We start from the raw sequence: 23,963 nt of genomic DNA on the forward strand, positions 1-23,963 counted from the left end.
GTTGGGGTTTATATAGGGACAGGGTCTCGTGACCTGGCTTTGGGTTGATTTTTTTTTTGGCTTTTTAAAATAGTAATAAATTTAAAAGAAGGATGGGAAAAAAGATGGCAAGAAGACGTCAGGGGCGTGGAAATCGGGATGCTGGAAGTAACGACGGACGCCAGCCTTTAATTGATTTCTTTTTTTTTTTATCGGATGGTGCGTCGTCGGCTGATAACTGATAGGGTTTGAATTGAATTTTAGGGAGTTGGAGTTGGGAGGTCACCGACCGTGTCAGCGGCTGGCTCGGCCGTCCCTTGCGGTTCGGCTGGCGTTGATAAGTTTCCAACTGGGGGGAGGTGGTTTTGTTTGACGGAATACTCTAACCGAAAGTAGAGGTATCGTTTCATTTATTATTATTTTTTTTTGACCGTTCCGTTCGAGAGGGGTCGAGAAGGCTGCGTTGGACGCGCTCCCATTGCGCTCCGTCAGCGTGCGTGGCGAGGTTACTTTCTAGTAGGGCGAATGTTCTATCGGTTCCAGAAGTTTGGTGAGTGGCTTGTAGCCCAACTTGAAGGAGTGCTCCATGGGGAGAGACTGGGTGGCTTAGTATCTGACTAATTATTTCAGAGTATCTTGTGAATCGGAGAGATGAAGTTGCTTTATTAGATGTATCTGTACTAAAACTTTACGATCATCTTTTCTAGGAAAAAAAAAAGCTCCATAGATATAAGTGCTAATAAAACATGAAACTCAAAGCATAAATTGTATGAAGCACTGGCACCATGCTTCAATGTGTACAATAGTTGTTGATGGTTTTCGAATCTAACTTCCGTTGAAATTAGCATTCAATTTCTTTTATAGGGTTGTTGGCGAATGATTTTTACGTTACGTTTTTTATATTTTGTTATTATGAAATTCTACAACACATCTTCTTTGTTATTTTATTCATTTTTATCAAAAAAAAAAAGTTCGACTATGCACAAAATTACAATCAATAGATTGACATTAATAACTCAACATGATAATAAGCAAGCACGTTTGGAATCTAGAGGGATCTAAGAAACTATTGGATTAATTTTGCAGAAATAAAATAGGTATAAATGCAATGCCACTTCTAAAATTACAAGCATGAATGAAATTTCTACAGGGATATCTCAATCTCCAAACCACCTTTAGAATCTAATTTCTCATGTCAGTTTTGCCTATATTTGATTGGTTATATACTATGGGCTCTGTGATGGGCGAACGTTCAGCCTGTATGAACTAGATTGTTGGACAGATGTCCATCAATTACAGGTATCGATTCTAGCTGTTTTCTAAGTCATTTATCTTGGGATTCTCCACTTTCTTCTATCTTATCGATATTTTGAGGAAAAAAAGGACCACAGAATCAATAACAGAATATCTTGAATGAATGGGACAAATCGCGTGACTCACTATGATTTTTTTTTTCCACTTTTTTCGTCCTCGAATGATGATTAAAACTTGGTAATGCACGCGGTCACCAAATCTTACACGTTTCTCGATCAAAAATTAAAATCAATTCGAATCTTTCCACGTTAGAAGAACACAATAAGAGCACATTATTCTAGAAACTTATATTTTGTAAGAAAACATGAGATACAAGGTCCTTGAAATTATGAATGTATAGCAAAACTCACACGCATAACTTTTGAATAAATAAAAAATAATCATCTTATTGGCATTAATAAAACCTATGTTTTGTGTAAGACTATCAGGCTAAATGTTGCCCTTAGGTTGCTATCTACCATTGAAACCTATCTTAGATTTCAAGCTAAATTATCTTACACAAGCTAGGTTCGAACTTGAGTCAGTTAATTCTAGATTTAACTCATACACATTGCCCTATATTAATGAACTAGAACATATGATATAGATTTAATTCCAAAGTGTTTAAAGAAATTCTTTGATTGAAGTAGGTAGACCTATAAAATCAAATTCAACCTATCAGAGCTTAAATGAATTGTCCAAATTGTGCTGCAGTCATGTCGGTAATCACTAACTTGATTTCGTAAAATCCATGATCAATTCCGATTCATAGGCATCCATCGAGCAAATTAAGTACCAGTATATCCATCATATGTACTACAATTGATTAATACGGTGCCGTCTAAAATTAAGTACTGTCTAAACTTTCAGTGTCATGTAGACATTTGTTTTTTTTTTCCTACTGAATATATAAATCCCCTTTACGAAATACTTTCTTGGATACCCACTCACCATTATATAACTAAGAAGGAAAATAAATACACGAATCTAAATGAAAATTCTTATCGTATTTTCTTCTAAATAATCAAAAATTTTGGTATGACATATTTGTATCAAATGCTATATAATTCCTTTCTCTTAAACAATCATGTAGTATTGCATGACATCCACGACTTACAACAAATAATGCAAAGTGCCGAAATGAGGTGGTACAACCAAGAAGAAATCAGCTAATAATCAATCAAATATTCCTCTAGTACCATTGGAAGCTTCTTTGTTCGAAACCATTCATTCAGCTACCTGATTATTATATAATAATCAAAACATTTTAAATATTTTAGATCCATCCTGCTCGATGCTTTCTTGTAATCAAGTTGGATCCCATATCACCGTGCCATTATCTTCTATCATCCTTATCGCAGGGCTTTCATCAGCCGTACACGTCTCCAAACCGTGGCAAAACGGCTGTCCGGTGCTCCCAACGAGAACAGCATTAGCTTAACCAGGATCAGGCCGACATAGCCAGCTGGCTGATGGTCGGCTGAGCCAAGTCGGCAGGGCCCATCGTCTTAAATTTGAACCTTAACCTGGATCTCGTGTTTAATTCCCACCTCCCATGGATCCATCGATCTCCCGTGGACGGCGCCCTCGCCTCCGTCGCGACGTCGCCGCCCACGGAGACGCGTGTGACGACGGTGTCCGCTCGTTCATCCATCCCCCTTGGACGGCGGCATCTCCTCCATCGCGACGTCGCCGCCCATGGCGACGCGTGTAATGGTCGCCGTGGGGGCGGACGGGAGGCCACGTGCCTGCCGGCAAGTCGCGTGGAAACGGCGAAGATGGTGGGGAGGATCACGCCTTCGAGGTGGGCGCGCCCCTCGGTTCCACGTCGTGATGACCACCGGCGAGATATTAATATCTTATTTGAGATCGGCGAGAGGGAAAGAAAGAGAGTGACCGAGACGTGAGAACAAGCATGAAAAGCCGCTTCCCGTGCTGCTCCCCCACTACTCCTCCAGTTTTTTTCTTTTGATTTTTGAGTTTACCTTTTTGACACAATGTTTACTTTCTGCGATAATTTCTTTTTATTTCTTTTTGGCAGGACGTGCGATGATATTTCGGCGAGCTTGTGGCCCACTTTGCTTTAGTTCTACGCCGGACAAAAGGAAAGGAAAAAAAATAAAGGGGTTTTCTTTCCTTTGAATAAGGTTGGCGCGGCGGGGAATGGCGTCGTGGCACCGACGTCATCGTGAATTGCGATAAATTGTTGCAGAACTTTTCCTTGATGCGAAGACGGGATCCTAATTGGGGCAGCCTTCCCGATGCCCAAAAACAGACGCTAAAAACACGCCTTTGAACAACGCTATGACCTATTATTGGCCAGATAAAAATATCCGAATATTTAAAAATAGAAAAGTATCATCTAAAGTTAGTGGGAGTCCTATTTGCAGCGGAGGTTCTCATTACCGCTGCAACATCATCCCTTAGATGGACTAGAAAAATATAGAGCTCTCATTACGTTTTAGCGGTGCCCAAACTTATGCTTATATTTTCGAACCCCCCACTTTTAATTTTCTTAAGATAAATTTCGACGATAGTATCAAGAAGCATGGTCGCTGCGGCATCAATTTCGTCATCAGGGATTAGCAAGCTAGGCTGGTAGCTACAAGGGTCGGCGCATCTTCAATCAGTTCGTCGCAAGTGCCAAGATTTATGCTGCTTGGGAGGGTGTTTTCTACACCATATAAGTACTAGGGGCAAACTGCATCATGATTGAGGGAGTCTCTGCAATGGGGATCGAGGGGATCTTGGGGCCCGAGAGTGCCGTCAGAGAGATGTGGTTGCTTCATGATATTTGCCTTTTGTTAGGCGAATGTGTTGTATTTCGAGTCACCCATGTCTTCATAAAGGCCAATAGCGTTATAGATTGGATAGCATCATATGCGGTTCATCACTCCAAAATTTTTTTTTGAGGGACCCATGGCTCCGTTTTGTCTTTTCTATATTTTTTTTTATTATCTGACTTTTTAGGTTGTGTTTACACTAGGTGTGGGTGAGCTGTACGGTTACGGCAAGAATTGCGGTAATTTCCGGAGGGGTGGGGTCCCACAGCTTCTATCCATATTCTTGATTGGATGACAACAGAAGAATAGGACGATTTAAGGGTCAATCTTGTTGTTTGAGAATGATTTATTCCTGAATAATATTTGCCCGCGAGAAAATAAGTTTGTAAAACAAATAGATATTTTAACATCCAAACAAATGAACAAGATTAATCAGTTCAATCCATAATCTAGAAGCGAACATATCGATTCCCAATCTAAAAATTCCAAAAATCTATATGGCTCTAAACTAGCTGATCATACCATATCACTTGTTCCAGAAGTGCTGAAATTGAAAAAAAGGAAAAAAATCACCGTGCCGAGTAAGATCAAGATATGATCATTAGTCATAAGAAAAACTTCCTTTTAAATCCTGGTTTTCTTCATTTTCATTGCCGTCAAAAGTTACCCACAGGTGATGTCCCAAGTAAGCAGGAGATGTTAAAGTATATCTTTTTCTTTCTTTTTGCCATTTCTTTTCAAACATAAGTTGTGAGGTTATATAAACTTTTAACCACAATCATCTAGTCCTTTATTTTAACTAGTTAAAGTTTGGCTTTGTCGATCCTTAATTGCCATGTATCAATATTTTGATGTAGATATTGCATTTGCAATAAAATTATTATTTAAATTTCAGCTATACAAACTTTTTAATATTTTAAGTACATATTTACTTTTATATATTTATACCATTATGGATGAATGGATCGACCCACGGCCAGTGTGCGTCAAATTATTGGCTCATAACTAGAAGAAATTGGTGTCCAAGCTAGATTCTCGCACCCTAAAAATCCATGATAGAATGATCATATGACTACTAGAATACCAAAGTTTGTTATGGACCATAGTGCTTTTTTATTGAACTTTAATATTGCTTATTCATCAATTTTCTTTTGACGATAAGTTGAGATGTCACTGGATATCTTACGTAAATGTAGTCTAAATGTAGCCTTCTAGTTAGATTTCCAATTTATGTTTAAGATTTATTGGATAAACATTTTATTATGATGGTTGTTAAATTTTTGATTCCTGCCCTTTGAATATAACAAGTCATAGACATGTATAAAAGAAAATTTATTATGTAAACAATAAGATTTAAGTATATATAAATTATGTTACCAGCTGTTAGCTCGGTTGGTCGTTCGATGGAGCTGAGGCTTAATTGTTTTGGGGATTGCTCAAGAAAAGTGTGCCAAACTTCCACCTTTGGCTTAAGTTAAATCAAAAATGGTTGGATCCTAATTATTAAACAACAATCAAATCAAGAATTATGCATAAATTTCTCCAAAATAGATAAACCAATTCAGAAAGTTCACATCAGAACTCATTTTACACCGTTTACTACAGTCATGCAGAAACCTAGCACATACCAAAAACCTTCTCCTTCATCTTATTTGATCCAATGTACTGATCCTAGTATAAAGAGTGGCTGGGGAACTCATATTGTAATCAAAGCATTAAAAATAGAGATACAAGGCTAGTTCTTGAGCTACAGTGCTTCTGAAGTCAGATGATGACTGTTTGTTATGAATCGATTACGGCAGGTCAAGCAGCTCAAAGTGACCGAAGGTGCTCCTTCGTTTGGTGTGATAGTTGTACGTACGTTCCCACTGCTTTGGCCAACACCAAATGGCCGACTGGGAATGGGTGCAGTGTGAATGTTGTGGAGGATTCTTAAATGGATACTCTCCAGTGAGGCTCTGGTTGACCATGGTCAACATTGAGGTCATAGATGGTCTACAGGTTCGCGATCTTCATACCAGCCGGATCTGCCATTTGTTTGGTGAGCACCTCGTGAAGAGGATATAGTTGCTGGTGCTTTTGAGAGTGCTAGTCCGAACATGAGGGGTTAGAGCACGTCTTGTAAACCCAAGGTCAGAGTGGGAGACATCTATGCCCTTTTTCAGTACGACCAGGAGCCGAGGCAAGATTGCGCCTGGATTTGAAGGTTCGGTCTTCACCCGAGGGTTGTTATGTTCCTATGAAAGGTGGTTTGGGACCGACTACCGACAAGATCTATGCTGAGCAGGTGTGGATTGAGCATCCAACCACACTGCCTTAGGTGCTAGGTAGAGGAATTCGTGGACCATGTTCTGTTTCAGTGCGATCGAGCTTTGAGGGTTTGGAAGCTTGTTGATATCCCATTGGATGCTTGATGCCACTTTGTCCCACGTGCTTAGATAGTGGACTGCCACCCCTTATACTCGGTATGTGGCCATTATAGCAACTTACATTGCTTACCATATTTCGCTGGCCAGGATTGCCTGGACCTTTGAAGAGAGTAAGCCTGCACCTAAGTTTGTTGTGGAGCGGGCCTGTGTGCAGGCTGCGAAGATTACCCATGCAGGTCCATCAAACAAGCCTTTGACAGCTTGAGGATCTAGGGCCTTACATCTGTTCTTGCAGCGCCACGGACGGTGTGTATCCTTAGGAGCCCCACCCCCGAGTTTTTTCAAGATCTACTTTGACGGATGTGTGCTGGATGGTAGTAGGAGGAATGGTTATTTTTGTCTCTAGGGCGGAGCTAAGAGTAGTTTAGGCTGGTCTGTGTCATGTTTCGCGCGTAATGCGGGCTAACACAGTCATGCTCAAAGGTGACTCGACTATGGTGATTGGCTGGATTCAGGGGTTGATCAGTGGCATAGGTGGCTGCCATCCACTGCTTCGGGACATTTGAGGCATGATAGGTGGAGATGTCGCCTTCCAAGCCAAGTATATTTATAGAGAGACCAACGAAGTTGCGGATTGAGTGGCTTCATTTGTGGCGAATCACTCTAGGAGAGTTCTCTGAATTGCTGAGAGGGAGCTGTCTATATTACTCCAAGACTTATTATTTTTTGATTTTTTTTTGAATGCATTCATAATAGATTTATATGCATCATCCTTTGCAGTAAAAAAAAAAAAAAAAGAGATGTCCTAGGCAACCTATCTTGCAAGATGAAATGCGGCCAAGTCGTCTCCAAGCCCGATGAGAGGAGCTTCACCAAGCGATGCTAACCCGTGTCTCCTGATTTTGAACACTAGGAAAAGGATGAGGTTGCCATGTACCATCAAATCCTGATAAAGGGAGTGGTTGGCAGGCTAATTTGGCTAGTACTGCAACAGACACGTTAGCCTACGCGAGCATTTGGAGAGCCGGCCCAAGGGTCTGACGCCGACCAATCGACTACGTGCGTAGTGTTTCAGACGTCTTTTTTCGCACCATGGCCTCGTGATACTATTGGCCCGTCAATATATGCCAGCCGAATCTTTCGCCTGCTCAATGTTTTAATTCCTTACGAGATCGGCTATAAACTCTCTCTCTTGTTTTAGTTGCCGAACTAATGTCACGTTTCGCAATAAAGAAGAAAAGAGGTTGTTGTGGGATGGGGTTTCGAACTTTAGTCCCACATCGGCTAATCAGCGGAAAGGTCTGTGCCTTAAATGGGGGGTTCAATAACCTCTTCTCACCGAGGTGCCTTTTGGGGGGCAAAACCGTGAGGGTGGAAAGGGTGGTTCCACCCGGGGCGCCACCAGAGGATGGATCCTCGGGAGCGGTCGACGATCCCCGATCCCCAGAGCGGACAATACCTCGGTGAGGACGCAGTCGCTTTTCCTGCTCGGCTGGTGTGCGGACTGTTACCGGGGTGAAAACCCCGCAACAGAGGTTATATCATTAAAATTTTCGGTCCTTTTGCTACTTGCAGTATATGTCTTTGTTCTTACCGTTTTAATTTATTTGTATCATGCTTGGACTACAGGCTGTGGTTGAAGGAACAAAAATTTATTTCTTTAATTGTCCCTATTTGTTGCCCATTATGCCTTATTTTTAAACAACATACTAGTTTTTCTATAGAAAGAATGGGCACGTGAGGATCCGTACGGATGTATTTAGTCTCACATTGATTATTCGCTAGGTATATTTTGTCTCATATCAATTATTCGTTGGGCAGATCTTAAGTATTTATACGCGATCAAGTAATCCAAATAATATCTTTCGGTTAGCTTTTTTAAGTGAAGTTTTGGATTGTGACAAATAATATCAGAGCAGATCTAACCTATGGTTCATATGGATTAGGAGACACCGCAGCACGGACTCATTGAGGCTAACTCCGGACCGATCGTGGCGCTTGCGATTAGATTTGATTGGATTTAGATTGATAGCCTGATGAATATGTCAGGGCTTAAATGGAAAGAGCATGTGAGAACCTGTGCGGGTGTGTGTTTAGTTCCACATCTGTTATTCATTAAGTAAATTTTGGGTATTTATATAGGGTCAAAAAATCTAAATAATATTCGTAACCCTGCAAGAATTCTTGTAGCCTTGAGCATTGCAAGATAAAATATATAATAATATTCAAAATTAAGAAAAAAAGTAAGCACAAGCGACTTTCCGATCTTATAGCTGAAGTCATTTTATTTTTTTTTAGTTATGCTGGATGAGAGTTATTTTGGCGGCTAAAATGATTTTTATCTTTCCGTTTTGCAGTCAAATACTCAAAGAACCAAAATTATTTTAGAAAAAGTGACTTCCATTCAGGTTCGCTCCAACCAAACAACGGAAATAAAAATAATAATAATAATAAACGATTCCATTCTTTCCTACCTGAGGACGTGAGAAACCACTGAACGATTATTTTAGGAATGATGCACTGCGAGGCTGCAGATGTCAAAATATGTGGATGGTGGCTCGAGAACATTCTTGCTAGGAGCCCAGACTTGGACATTTCCTTGGCCGAATACTTATACAATGGTCAATCATTTTGACTTTAGGCTCGCAGAATAGAGTTGAGTCAGTCTACCTTGAGGCATGGTAGAATTGATAGCCTTCCAAGGGTATAAATCCAATAAAAAACCTTTTTAGTGGACGACTATAAACCTTCTGCTCAAAGTCAACAAATAGATTCAGCTTAAGCAGAGGTATTTGACAAGTGTAAAGAGAGCAAGTGCCTTCTTGTGGAATTAATAATTAATTTAGGAAAAAGTATTTTATAAAACTAAGTTCCTTCTAATTCTCCATAAAAGACTTCAAAGTGCCCAGTTGCTACGGTTGTCATCCTGGTTTTTGTCGAGGGTCACTTTTGACAAACTAGTTTTCTCCAAATTTTCAATTAAAAAAAGTTTTCCTCAAATTTCCTTTTATTTTTTTTTCTGTCATAACAAAATGATGGATCTTTTCTTGGGGGGAAAATGACGGTACGTAGCTTTTTTGTTGTTGTTGTTGTTGTTGGTAACATGGCAACAGGAAGGACAAAAACAAAAGAACAGGCAAACAAAACGGAAGCAAAACAAAATGGAACTTCGAGCCCCTTTCAACCAGGGAAAACCCTGAGAGAACTCAAAAACCAATGTGAATGACGAATGAAAGTCCCAATTAGAATGCCTCGAACCTAACCAATTTGCTGCAAAATTCGCCTCCCACTTAAGAGATATCCTTGACCTCACTTATTCTTCTCAGCAAGGCATGTGTCACTGATGATAGCTACTTAAGTTTTATTTCATTGAGGGGATGTGAAAAAGAAGAATGGAAAAATAACAAAGTGAACTTTTCCTATTTGTTCGCCATCTCTTTGTTACGTGGTTTGGGCCCTTTCCTTTTGGTCCAAGCCCATGAGGGCCCTTTCCTTTAGAAAGAAACAGAAGCACGACAATCAAAGCAAAAATAAAGGAGAGAGAACTCTTTGTGTGGACAAGTGGCTAGGGTTTGGTATAAGCTTGTTTGTCCAATCCCTATGCCCATTGATACTCATTGAAGCTTGTGTTTTCAAGGATGTATTGGAGTTTCTTCCAACAAGTTGTTTGGAAGATTTGGTGTTGGAGTTGGCTTGTTCAAGCTCATGAGGTAACCCTTTTCTTTTTTCTTTTTTTGTTGTGTTGGCTCAAGTGATATATGTTAATATTTGAGTAAAAACCACTGTAATTTGTTTATTATAGTAGAAGTTTGATTGGAGCATAACCTGTGAATATAGGCTATATGCCGAACCACATCAAATCTTGTGTCTCTTATGTATGCCTTTGATCTGTTTGATGTTTTACCACTTAAAATAAGTCCATACATTCTGTTTGCCTAGCATTGGTATTTGTGGTGACTAGCTTCCGTAGATTTTGTATTCATAAACTTACACTTAGTTGGCCATATTTGGTTAAGTTTATGATGTCACCAAGTGAGGGAGTGTTTTTCCTACACTCTTCACCATCATTTTTCTCTTATTATGCTCTCTCCTTTTTCTTGGATAACAAATTGCCTAACTTGCCATCTGGTTGAAGACATTTATTTCTTTTATTGAACACAAAACACATAAGCATTAAACTTTGCTAAAATGCAAATGACATTGGGAGAAGCCAGGGAAGTGTGGCTTATTTATCTCATTCCCATGGTATCTCATACGTGGCTGTGTAACATAAATTGAAGCCTTTGATTGAGATATATAATGGAAATGCAGGAAGATGGCAAATAGTGAAATTAGAGTGTCCATTGATCCACATCTGAAGGTAAATTACATTTTTAAATTATTGCAGTGAGATTTATGTGGTGGTTGTTGAAATTTCCTACTTAATAACCATGGTCAATAGCAATGCCAAGAAGATCGCCTGCCCACATAGGTAATCTTCTCTGGGTAAATATGGAGGCATCAACTCCAAAACAGACAGCTATGGCACGAGATTTGAGAAGAAGATCCAGATAAAAGCATAACCTGAATTTACTCGCAAATAATTGTTAGAAAAAAAAAGAAGGATCAACAATGCAAATGCTAAGAAATTTTTGTTTCCCTCTTAATGTCGATATACAAGTGCGATGATTTTCAGATTGGATAAGATATAAACTTAACTTTTTGATTTCCAGCCTAACAATGCTGCTTTTAATGTGGATATATAAGTGCTGATGTCTTTCAGCTTGGACAATATATAAACCTAACTTTGGGATTGGATTTCCAACCTAACAAAGCTGCTTTTAATGTGAATATATAAGCGTTGATGCTTTCTAGATGGGACAATATATAAACCTAACTTTGTGATTGGATTTCCAACCTAACAATGCTGCTTTTCTTTAATCTAGTGATGGGCAATTGACAAGTAACTATAGGCTCATTTGGTTTGCAAAACAAATTTTGTCTCAATAGAATATTGTTTTATGGGAAGCTGATACTTAGAAAAGTGAGACTTATATATAGAAAAGTGATATAAAAAACATACTTTTTAAAAATAATTTATATTTAGTTGAGCATCTACTTTGTTAAAAAAATTATAAAATATTTGTTATGCTCTTAATAAATAGACTACAAGAAAAAAAAATGGCATGCACAAAAGTATTTTTAGAAAAGAATTATCAAAATTTTCAACTAGCAAAAAAAAAGTTGCTTTTACATATCCTACATAAATTTTTTTTATAAAATATAAAATATATTTTTATGAAAAAACTATTTTTATTTTTCTTTTATGAAATCTTCAATCATTATGAAGTTTTTCTTTATTTTTTTTATTAATTATGTTTTTGCTCTTCCTCATTTCATTAACCAAACGAATCAAAAGAAAGAAGCTAGAAGAGAATTCACATGTGATTTCAATCAGCAAGCATTACCCTCCTCATATTACTCTCCAATAAAATAAATGATCCTACAACCCCACCGAGAGTTATACATCTACTAAATTAAAAGAGAAAAAAAACTAGTATCTCACACTTTTGTTTACTGTAGCTGAGAGATCTTTCTCTTTTTAAGAAAAAGAAAGGGGAACTATCCAACGAACGCATGTCTCGTATTCAAATTTTAAATTCAGGTCAGCCGCTCCTCCGCAGCCGAACGAAATTCAAACTCTCGGACCCATGCCGGACTTTCTCAGTACGCAGGGAAGAGAGCGGAAAAAAGAAGGCCAAAAAAACGAAAATAAAAAAATATCTCATATTTGATTGAAAGTTTCCAAAAAAAAAACGATAAAAATATAGTTTTCAAAAAATATATTTATTAAAAAATATAAAATATAAAAAACTATTTTTTTGCATGCTGAGAATTATAATAATTTTTTTTGAAAAACAATCTTAAACCATCGTAGAAATATTGATAAAAAAATAAAAAATATTATATCACATGATTTTGCTTGATTAAGATGCTTTCTTTAGAAACTTTAGGATGGCAATATACTTCCAAATTGCTAATAACATGCTTCCACTGGTCCGTACCATTAAACTGTAGATATATTCAAAATTCTTAGTAGCAAAGCTTCAGCAGATAAATCCATGTTTCAATAAATTTTTATTCAACTTCTATTATCTTTATATTTTCCATTAAACTATGGATAGACGATGGTTTTTTTAGTGTTGAACTTTTAAAATCCCTAGTTCTTGATGTTCCAGATATCTGATTCTAAAAATTATATATATACTATAATTTTCTTATAATTTTTTAAAAATAAAAATATATTTTATATAATTTTTGAGAAAAAGTAGGTGCTCAATTAAATATCAATTATTCCGAAAATTATATTTTCTATATTTTTTTGTGTCAATGTTAGATGCAAAAATTATTTTTCTTTTTTGGTATATGCCTATGCGTTAGAAAAAAAATTCAATGAGGTAATTCTTCTCGCGACCGAAACGAAAAATAGAGAAAGAAGGATTGACCCTCCTTCACGCGAATCCATCATTGCATCCTTCTTTCGAGCAGACGACCGGAGATCAAGGGGCGGCGGCATCATGAGATCCTTACGATGAAACCCTCCACGGAGCAGAGATCAGGGACCCTACCGAAGAAGGGAGCATGAGAGGAGAGGGCGGAGCGGAGAAGAGAGAGGTGTCCGACCACAATGCCGGAGGTGCCGAAAGAGGCAGGCGGCGAGCGTCAGGCTACGGTTTCTCTCAAGGAAGAGCGGGGAACGCAGTCTCTCTCTAGAAAATCCCGAGAGAGGAGGAGTTAATACCGAGAAAGATGATGTAATAAGAAAACTAATAACGGTTAGTTTACTTAATTGAGACCTTTTCAGGATACAATTTAACGACGAAGAGAATCAGGAATTCTGTCCTGCCCAAGTCTTTAAAAACCAGACTTCTTTTAATTGTTATAACAAGATGCTGTCTCTCATAATTTCCAAGATTGATACTCAGATGTTTGGGAATCATGGTTTAAGAAGATGAAATTTTTCAAAAGAAAATTAAGTAACAAGAAAACAAACAGAAGGAACAAGAATAAGTTCATGAATATGATGTCAAATTTTTTGAAAAGCACTTTCACAAATGAGGTTTACAAGAGAGCAAGGGTGAGATCCAAACCGCTCTGGTCTTCTCCTCTCGCTTCCTTCTCTTTCCCTTTCCTTCTCTCTCCCTCCTTGGAAGCAACCGATCCACCTTCTGGGCTCCCAGCAGCTTCGTCGGGATCAATGAAGTCCTCCCGCACGAAAGTTGGCCGCCAGAGTGGCTCCTCCTTCCTCGGCCTCTTGTTTCTTGGGTTGGTTCTCCAGAGATCTCTCATGGCTCTGATGTTTCCCAGAACAGCATAGAACTTCTCAATCTTTTCCTCCTCCTCATCTTCCTCTGTCAACGGAGGTGTTTGTGGTCGTGGTGATGATGGGGAGGCAACCCAAGCTGGCCGCTTTCCTCTCCGACTCCCTTCCATTGTTCTCGACTCAAAGGAGAGGCCAAAGAAGGGAGATCGCCGGCTTCTACTGCCCCCTTCTCTCTCTGGTCTCAGCCTCTCAGGTGATGGTGGATAAGGCCTGGTCGAGAGAGAGAGAGAGACGTGTGTCCTTCTATCAGATCAACGGAGGCTTTCGTAGGTCCGACGAATGGCGAGGAAGTCCTTTAGAGGAAAGAGTTCCAGATGATGTCACGGAGCCTTCCCTCTGAACGAGGACGAAACCACAGAGAAAGTTCGCAATTTCAGCAATATGATTATAATATCCTTTCCCACAATATTATAATCCCCTCAGAGAGGTATCGTATTGATAACGTCCACAGGAAAAGAAAAGAAAAATAATGACCTCCCATAACAAGGTTTTTCCGGTCGTTGCAGAAGGGGCCAAGGCTGCCGAGATGATATTATCCAACAGTCATCCAAATAGAAATTAATTCATATACTCAAATGGTAGCTGAGATTTTAATATCTTGATTTCTAAATTGTTGATCAAGATTTTAGTATATGTTTTATTTTTGCGTAAATTTATTTTCCAATCAGGATAAACGCCAGCCTCCCAATAAATTATGAGGCGGAAAGGATGGAGACTTCTCAAAATATTCAATATTATATAGGATCAAAAATTTCAACCGATAAGTGCAGCTATAGTTAATTGTCATTTTAAAATTTTAATTTAAGTATAATAAATAAATATGATAATTTTTGGTTTGCATATTAATAATATTGCAAGGTATACTAATTTATATCAGCTAAAATAATATATTAATTTATATTAAATACTGAGATTTATAATTGAAGGTGCGAAGATTCAAAACTTGGTTGTAGTTTTTAAAGAGGAGCGACGAAAAAGTAGCTTTTTTATTTTTTTACAAAATATAATATAAAATATAAAAAAGTCGAGTTTCTAGGATCGAAAATCAGAATATTTTTTAAATATATCCATAATTTTTTAGATAAAATAGAATAAAATCTTTTTCTTAATTAAAAAATAATAGAAACTTTACATAATTTTTTTAGAAAAATAGATGCTCAATTAAAAATAAAATATTTTTGAATCTATTTTTTTTATCATAATTAACTAAATATATAAAAATTATTGTTTTAAGTGTCGTATATTCAGATCTTAATTTTTTTTAAAAAATATTTTAATAAGATTATTTTTTTTTCAAGAAAGCAACCTTAGGGTGATTTTAGGTGGTGGTGGGCGATTCGATAGCTTAGAAAGTCAGTGGGTTGGCCGAGTCTTTTGTTTAGTATCCAAATGAGTAATGTCCAGCGTCAGCTAAATGGCGTCAGGGATGTCCCTCAGCCAAACCTGGGTTGGTGACGTTGTGATGACGACTTTGGCTATCCAACCAAGGCTGCAAAGCGAGAAATTGGAAGAGATTCTCGGTTCCAGCATCTGGCTGACGCGGCTGGTGACATGTATGAATATACAAAAATAATTGTTTATATATATATATATATATATATATATATATATATATATATATATATATATATACTCTGTCTGTATTTAATTATTTTAAATCAGATTTGATTTCAAGAACTTGATATACATATAAAATATATCGTAAATAAGATTTTTTTAGATAAAAATTGATTATATTTGGATTCAATTTTTTGTCCAATTACCCACCTCAGGAAAAGATATTAAAGGAGTAGGACTTTTCATATTGGCAAATGCAATTGACTACTGGTTTTGAGAGCTGATATTATATAATGATTATTAGGGATCATTTTTATCGAACACTCAGTGAAAAAGTTAATCATAGAATTTGAAAAGGTTGTTTCTTTAACTAGCTAATCAGGATGAGAATGGATTTGCAAAATTATGAATATTAGGTTGGGAATGGAATTGAAATTGAAATTATGAACATAAAGAAAAATTCTAATATCGAATTTACTAAGAGAGGCTCTAAAATTGTATTCCTTAAAAACAAACATAACATTTTTTTTCCATCATATAATGCAAAGATATAGCTAAGTTCATTTTGTAAATTTCAAAATTGAAGTCTGAATTTGCAAATTAAACATCCACACCGCACTATATTTGCCATAATTTTAACAGCCTATATGGCGATGATACGTCGGGATATATTTTTAAAATTTAAGAAACAGTTTTTGTTAGTAGAGATTTTATTATAGTCGTTTCGTAAGGATGCCCGAAACAAAACATGTTCTTGAACTAACTATATAAAAATTGTCTCTGCATCATGGAAAATTGTCACAATGAGTTGAAACAATAGACAGAGTAAGCACCTGGTAATAGCATGCATCTTGGAAAATATAAATCTATGGGTCCGAAATGTTGATGCAATTTATTGGTTCAAAACTTATCTGTTTTATTAAATCGCTCTCAAAACTTCCCCTTTTTTTTTAAAAAAAAATAAACCATATGCTCTGTGAAGATGGCATGTTGGTGTGCTAGGTTGGAGATCTGAACGTATGAAAGGCGTGTAAAAAAATTGAACATACTGCAGTAACAAGCTCTTGATCATTTGATTAATAAACTGCCCATATCTCACTCACATGATTACAACAAAACAAATCAAGGAAAATCCCCTATTGAAAAATAGAGAAGTATTTGAACAATAAAGCGTCAACCGGTAGGCCAGTGAGTTATAATGCAAAGAAATGTTCAGGCCATTGCAACTGTTTCATTTGGATTTCAGCATTCCATTCCCGTTAAATATATGAAGTGTTTTCTTAATCTTTTTATTGTTCAATTACTAATGACCATCAAACTTATGCGATCTGTTTATAGGTTTTGATCATTGTTTAATGGATATAAACTCCCCAGAAATGATGGTTGATCGCATTTTGAAGAGGAGCATGCATCCTTTGTTGCCAGAAAGGTGATTTCTCAATGACACGTATAGGAGTTGTGGTTTTCATAAGTCCCCTCCCAATCTTTTTGCCCCAGTTGCTCCACTCGTGAGAAAGATTGAACATATGAAAGATTATGAGCTATTATGCTTAGTTGTTCATTTTTTTTAGTCGATTAATTTTCTTAGTTCGAGAAATATTTTATTTTTAAATAACAATATTTATCTGTTATATTCTTATTATTGTTGAAAATTGAATGATTATATTCTATATCTTCGACTCTTATTTTGTTAAATATGATGTGAAGTACAAAAATTTAATTTTATATTTTTTTATTTGTTTGATTTATATGTCCAAAAATGATTTTTATAGTATTATTCAACAGGATTAATCCAACCCATCCATCTAATTCGATCTGTTCTATTTTGTACCATCACGAATACAGAATAAATATGGATAATGATCTACCTGACTCGTACCTATCTATGTTGCCATCCGGAGCCATAATTTCCGAAGCAAGCAAGTCGGACCCGAGCGGCCACTGTGCTTAGGCGAGCACGGGCCAACTGGCCTGCCGACCGAAAACAAGAGAGGAGGGGCCGAAGACCAAAAACGCTTGTGCGTTCCAAGAGCAGCCCAATGTATTTGGGGACTTAAGGTTGTTTTGTCTTTGAGGCATTTCCTGCAATGGGCCTATCTAAAGCGAACTTATATGAAGGCCTTTTTTCTTTCCATTTTGTTTTTGAGGTCTTTCCTATGGTAGGTCTTTTTTCGGCCGGGGCCTTAGCGATTGCCTCAGTCGCCTAAGGGTTGGGTCGGCCCTGAACTGCATCCCCTCGCTGATGATCGAGGATTGCCACACTTCAAAGAGATGCCATTTTACTGGGGTCTATTGGTGATGGGGCGCCCCGCCATCTTTCTGAAAGGGCAAGGTCACTTCTCCGTTGGTTGCTAGTGTAGGCAGCAAGCCCACCTACAGTTGACAAAACTTGATCATAATCGTGCAGTCATAATAAATTTTGGATTGGATACAATCAATTCTATTGCTTAAAAAAATAAAAAAATAAAAAACTTTTTCCTTGTTAAGTACAATCGAAAAGATTAAGCTAGTAGATGTCTAGATTTATAAGTATATAAAACCAACTAGAATTTGTAACTTTTACGATGATAAGAGATTGTCCTCAATATCCTTTCTCATGTGTATGGCCGGAATAGGGATCACACGTGACTTAGTAAATGAGGGCGTGAAGGCATAATTCGAGGGATGGAAACTGAATAGCGGTCATATGTGGACTAGTGAGTGTGAGGCATCAATTGGCAAATAGGAAAGTTGGCTTTGATATCACATTGAACTCCAACCAAACAGCATATGCTAGTAGATGAATGGGTCCATTGGTATATAAGACCAACTACAGCTTAAGCTTTTGGTATCAATTAACTAGTTAACTTTTGAATCATCTGCCATTTGGTTATGTTTAATTTTTTCTAGTTGTTCATTATTCTGGTTCTAGTTTATTTGTGGTTCAGATGCATGTGAGGAGGATGCTAAGTTTGATTTAAATTGGCGAGCTATTTTATGCAAGTTTAAGCTTTCGAGTTCAAGTGGTTAGTTAATAATCATAAGCACACAAGATGAAGGTCGACGTTTGCTAAAGCAGGCCAGGAATCATGAGGACTAGGGATCCGGCTGCATACCATCAGTATAGCACATGGAAGCAAAAGGTTTGTGCAATTCATCTTATGGAAGCAATAGATTAAGGATGCCTATAAGAGATAATTTAAAATGCAAACTGCTAGGATAAATATGGCAAAACCCGAATAAGGTCTCTCTTGTCCTGAAAGGAATTTTTACTAATAAAAAAATAAAATTATGATTGTTAAAGTTTGTAATAAATTTGGATGTATGAAAATAAATAAGATAATCAGACAACTAGATCTAAAGACTAACTAGTAAGTAAGAAAACAAATTAATAAAGATCCTAGAAGCAAAAGAGAAGGCAATCTCTCGATTTGACCAGAGTCATCCCGGTCATCACTTAGACTTTCTACATCAGCACAGAGTCATCAAGCCAGATAAAAATTGCTATAGAGTTGCATCATAGTGAAGTGGAGTCAAACCATTAATCCATTTCTAATGCCAAGTATCGGCATATCAATACATGATCAACTTATATTTGAGATCCTTGAATACCAAAAGTAGATTAGTATGCTGGTTTGGTTTTGTGTACATTGGTAAGGATTAGGCATCCCTCCGGATGCCCCACGCCCGGCTAACTTGTTGGCGGTTATGCTTTCCTTCCACTTGTACCAAGGTGGCGCTGGGGTGACGTACCCACATGTGAGGCGGTGAACCTAGTGGGGTGAGCCCACGGGTCGGAGAAGGCACGCGAAACCTGCGACCTGTATCGAACATTCTCTAGTGGAAGGGGGGCCCAGTAATGGGGCTGCTACGCGGGTGGGCTGGTCCCTCCCCCTCCCCTCCTATTTTACACCAAAAAAAAGGATTAGGCATCCCACAGTTGATCGCCAACTATCACAATCTAGGTCAAGTTGGATTGATCATTTAAGAAATCCCAATTAGCCCACCCTAACCCATTTGTTGGCAGAGATTAATTAATAAAAGTTTAAATCTGCACATGCTGCATGAAGTAATTAAAAATATTTAAAGAAAAAAAAAGTGCCCATCTGCGATCAACTTTGATGGCTGCATGCCAACTTGCCAAGCGGACTTTTTGTTCCGGGGCATGTTCATGATCGAAAAGTCTTCCACGTTCTACCCACGTGCTTCACGGTCACCTTCGGGATGGTATCTGCTCCGGGATAGCGACTTTGACCTTTGGGACGCAGAAGCGTCAGCGCCACGAGTAGACGGAGGCTCACCGCTGAGATGACGTCACCATGTGGACGTCACCAACGCCATTCCAACATCACCTAACGCCTTCCGTTGGCCCCGCCGCTTTTGGGCCATTTTAGTATAAGAAGAAGCGAAGAATCCAAGCCAATCAAACGAGCGAGCGAGCGAGAGAGAGACGGTCGCTGTTACTAGCCAAAGTGTGTCTTCTTTAGAATGGAAACGGGATGGAACGATAAACGGCCATGGAGCGGCTCCGACGATGAGGAAAGGCTGAAGAAGCCTAAGGTGGACGAAGGCGATGATCGAACGGTGACGGAGGAGGAGGTGGAGGAGTTCTACGCCGTCCTCCGTCGGATCCGCGAAGTTTCCAAAGGTGTCGTCGCAAGAAACGGCAGCCGAGGAGTTAGATGCGGAGGACGGGGTGGTGCTGCGAGTTGGGTGCCGGCGTTTAAGTGGGAGGACTTCGAGGAGGGTGGCGTCGTTGAAGTTAATGTGACGGAGACACCGACAAACGAGGCGGAGACCAGCGGTGGAGAGAGGAGGAGGCGGACGCAGGTGGCGGATGAGGAGAGAGTGGCGAAGGACGACGGGAGGTGCCTCGACTTGAACGCGGAGCCGGAAACCAAGGGCGTGGGCCGCTCTAAACCCGAACCGGGAGGTGATTCTACCGCGTCATTTCCACCTTTGAGCTCGTGAGGATTTTTTCAGCATTTTGGTTCTCTTTGTCTGCAGTCTGCACGTGTGAATCTCTTTACATTTCCATTAGGGAAGGAAAAAAATACAAAGAGAAAGCGTTTACTGGAATTAATAAGATTTTATGTAACTGTATGAATTCTGTGCTCTCATGGCAGACTTTGTTCCTAACTGCGCTTCTCTTTGTTGAAACTATGTTTTTGTTGATGAAGGCTTGTGGGTGACTTCTTATTTTGGAGATCATGTTTTATGGGTAGTTTTTTGTGAGCTTAATTCTGTCTCAAATTGTACATTGGAAGGCATGAGAAACTGTAACGATGATCTTCTGTACGTAAGAGTCGAGGGCTTGCCACGCTTCTCTACTTACGGGATAAAGGTTGGATTTTTTAGACTTATTGAGTACGGGTGTCTGTTTCTCTATGCAATCACAGTTCATCAGCATCCAATGCCCAATACTTCAATGGAAAACTTAATCTTACAATAATGCTTAATTCTAATAAGAAAAGGTAACGCATTAAACAATTTCTCAATCTTGAGTTTTTCATGAAATATTTATAACATATTTTATGTCTACAGTCATATTTTACGATCAATCAGATTCATGTTCCAAAAAATAAAAATTATGAACTAGGAATTGTCACAGAGGTCTTAGATGGTACAGCCTCAATTTTTTGAACATTTTAACAAACGAAATTGGTGGATCTTTCCTCCTGTTCTTTAAAGAAAATAATATCCATGTTTGTAATAAAGTACATTATTAATTTTACTATAATTTTTTGTAAGAATGCTTTATCAAAATTGCTATGGTTTTATTTATTTATTTTTATATGTAGAATGGGGAAAATTTCAGCTGTAATTAGAGTGAGAGCATGATTCAAGTCTAGGTCTTTGGTACCAACTCTGAAAATTACCATCTACACTTAAGCGGCACATTGCCGGCCAGGTATTTGAAAGTAAAATTAATTGATGATTTATTCACTTTGTCTATCAAAAAACAAAATATTAGCTTCGCAATAGAGTATGATTCTAGTTACATTGTAATTGGATGGTGGATTCCCAAGTATCTAAACTTGGAAACTTGGGTAATAGGTAGATCTTTCCTTTCTTTCTCCCAAAATAAAGAAATTTCATGCTTAATTATAATCAAGGATGATATTAGTTACATCATAATTTTATCACAATGCTTTCCAGATTGGCTTAATTGTTATAATCCTTAGTTAGGAATGACTTGTCCTACTAACTTGTTTGGAGTTATTTTTTTGGACTTGAAGTTAATATTGCCGGTCATGATATGGGATTATGGGAATATTTGCCAGTTTGAAAGCAAAGTATATGAATATTATGAAAAAGTATCGCGTAACTTGGTTGCTCCCAGAAGAAGGATCCAATATTCCGACGTCTTTTGAACCTCATTGGCGGCCTTTTCTTTTCTAAAAAAAAAGAGAGTGAAGATTCTAAGAAAAAGTGACCTTCTCTTTTCTTTTGACGTCGATTTTATCTCTTTCCTCATCATCTCCATGTGAAAAATTAATTATTAATGTTCTTTATGTTTGTGCAGAAGAGCAACTATTATGAAAATAATATATAATTGTTATGGATAGGTTACTTCATAACTAAATAAATAACCATTCAATGAATAATTGCAAAAGGTTCAAAAAATATTTTTTAATGAATAATGTGCGAAACATCAATTAAACAGGACTTCTTATTCATATAATTCACGACTGTTTTATTAGCTCGTAAACTATTTGTAAATTCGGGGGTTTTAATAATAAACTACGAATTGTTCAACTGATCAAGGACCAGTACAGTGGCTAGGTCTACTTATTAAACAATGTCGGCCTCTAATCTTATTTATATTTGTCTCGTTAAAGGTAATTTCTTTCTCATAATTGATAGACAAGCAAGAGCAACGCTTCGAAGGACTCCGGCTTTGCCTTTTTTATTATTATATTCAGTTCCGTAGCTGCACCACCGCTCCACACGCAAACGGCTCTTCTCCAAGGCTCTTTTAACAACGGTCGTAGAATATTTAAAAGGTAAGGCTCCGTTACTTTATTTATTTATTTATTTTTAAACAATATTCACGGATCATTGATACGTGCTATGCGCAGGTGCTCCGATCTCTGCTAGACCCATTTAAAAGGAGAAGATGAGGAGGGTTAGCATATTGGGGCGGGGCGTCATATGGTTTTTCTTATTTAACTGAAATATTTTTTTTGAATTTTTGATTTTATATAAGTACTCAAGATTTACTTAAATATACTCATGCTGCAGTGTCTCCTAATCCACATAGGTCATAGATCGGATCTGCTCTGATAACATTTGTCACAACTCAGAACCATACCTAAAATAGCTAGACAGAAGGTATATAAGTATTTAAGATCTATCCAGCAAATAATCGATATGAAACCAAGCATACGCCCACACAAATCATCACAGTATTGGTATCAAGTGCTTGTCTCTTTTTGAAGAATCAGACGGCAAAAGCAAAAAGAGTTGTGCCCGATCATGGGACAATATCCTGCGACTTTCTGAATGTGTTAGCTAGATCTTAATCGGCCAATGGCAAAAGGCCTTCAATGAGCCTCATCCAAAGCATGGGACCATCTCCCGTGGACCTCATAGCAGGTATATAGGTCAATGAACAAAAATATACATCACAAGTAACCCAACTGCACACTATAAATCGAAACAAAGTTAATGCGCCCTGCAAACGACTGAAGAAATGGTCTGTATCTTTGTGACAAGTTTCTTTCATCACATGCCAGCCTGCAGTGATCTTCCACAAAATAATGGCCGATATTTTTCCTGCTCTCTCATGTAGCCAGATTCCGGAAGCCAATGACTAATCCGCCACGTTGCGGAAAGCTGGCCATTGATCATACTTTCCAAGCAATGGACGCTTGTGGATTTCCGGACGCACGTCCATTTGCGGGTCCCATCCACCTCAGCAGCACGCTGGGTTATTTGTGTGATGGAGGAAATTAAGAGACCATCTTCCGACGTGGCGGGCACCAGCCGAACGAGAAGTCCAAATTTTTTTTTTTTCCTTTTTTTTGTGCGCGGTCGATTCGTATCAATATTGGATCCGCAATGTGACCTCTGGTCCTTTTGTAGCTGTCATGCATTCCATTGTTAGCGTAAGACAGGAGCTTGTGCTGCTCGAGAGGTGGTGTCGCAAAATTGGTCGTTTTTCTTGGTGAGTGCAGATATTCGCTTCTTTGCATTATCCTATTCCTGCGAGAGGGATGAGACGTTGACGAGGGTGACCTTGAGCTGCTCCGGTCGTCGCCCGATAATTGCCGCCACCTGGGCCTCAAGGCATCTTCCATGACGTTTAATCGCGGACGTCATAAAGCCGCGTATGACACGATTCGAAAACAAGGCGCCAAAAAAAATTTGATGACTTCTGGATCCTTCCCATAATAGTCATCAAATCTAATAATAGTCATCAAATCTAATAGTAATAATTTTTTCTTGATCTTATTCTTAGTCAAGCAATCTATGGAACAGAAAAACGAGAATATGAACCCTCATCGGTGGTATCAGCTTCTTGTATCATTATTAGTATGAGCTTATTGCAGGTATTAATAAGTCAGTTAATTTGAGCAGCAATTACAATGTTTATATTGACTTGTGTTCTGATAGCATTGATCATAAATTTTTTTC

At 38.1% G+C, this 23,963-nt stretch overlaps 1 protein-coding gene across 1 annotated transcript; it reads right to left on the reverse strand.

The window, feature by feature from the left end:
• Nucleotides 1-13,525: 13,525 nt before the first annotated feature.
• On the reverse strand, nt 13,526-13,897 carry LOC149752906 (protein NIM1-INTERACTING 3-like). Its single transcript, XM_089925659.1, has one exon. It carries the CDS (start codon nt 13,895-13,897, stop codon nt 13,526-13,528), a length of 372 nt encoding a protein of 123 aa, XP_089781785.1.
• Nucleotides 13,898-23,963: the final 10,066 nt, after the last annotated feature.

The sequence above is a fragment of the Phoenix dactylifera genome, chromosome 9, assembly GCF_051530095.1.
Source record: "Phoenix dactylifera cultivar Ajwa chromosome 9, Ajwa_hap1_PhDact_Kaust_v1.1, whole genome shotgun sequence".
Classification (NCBI taxonomy): domain Eukaryota; kingdom Viridiplantae; phylum Streptophyta; class Magnoliopsida; order Arecales; family Arecaceae; genus Phoenix; species Phoenix dactylifera.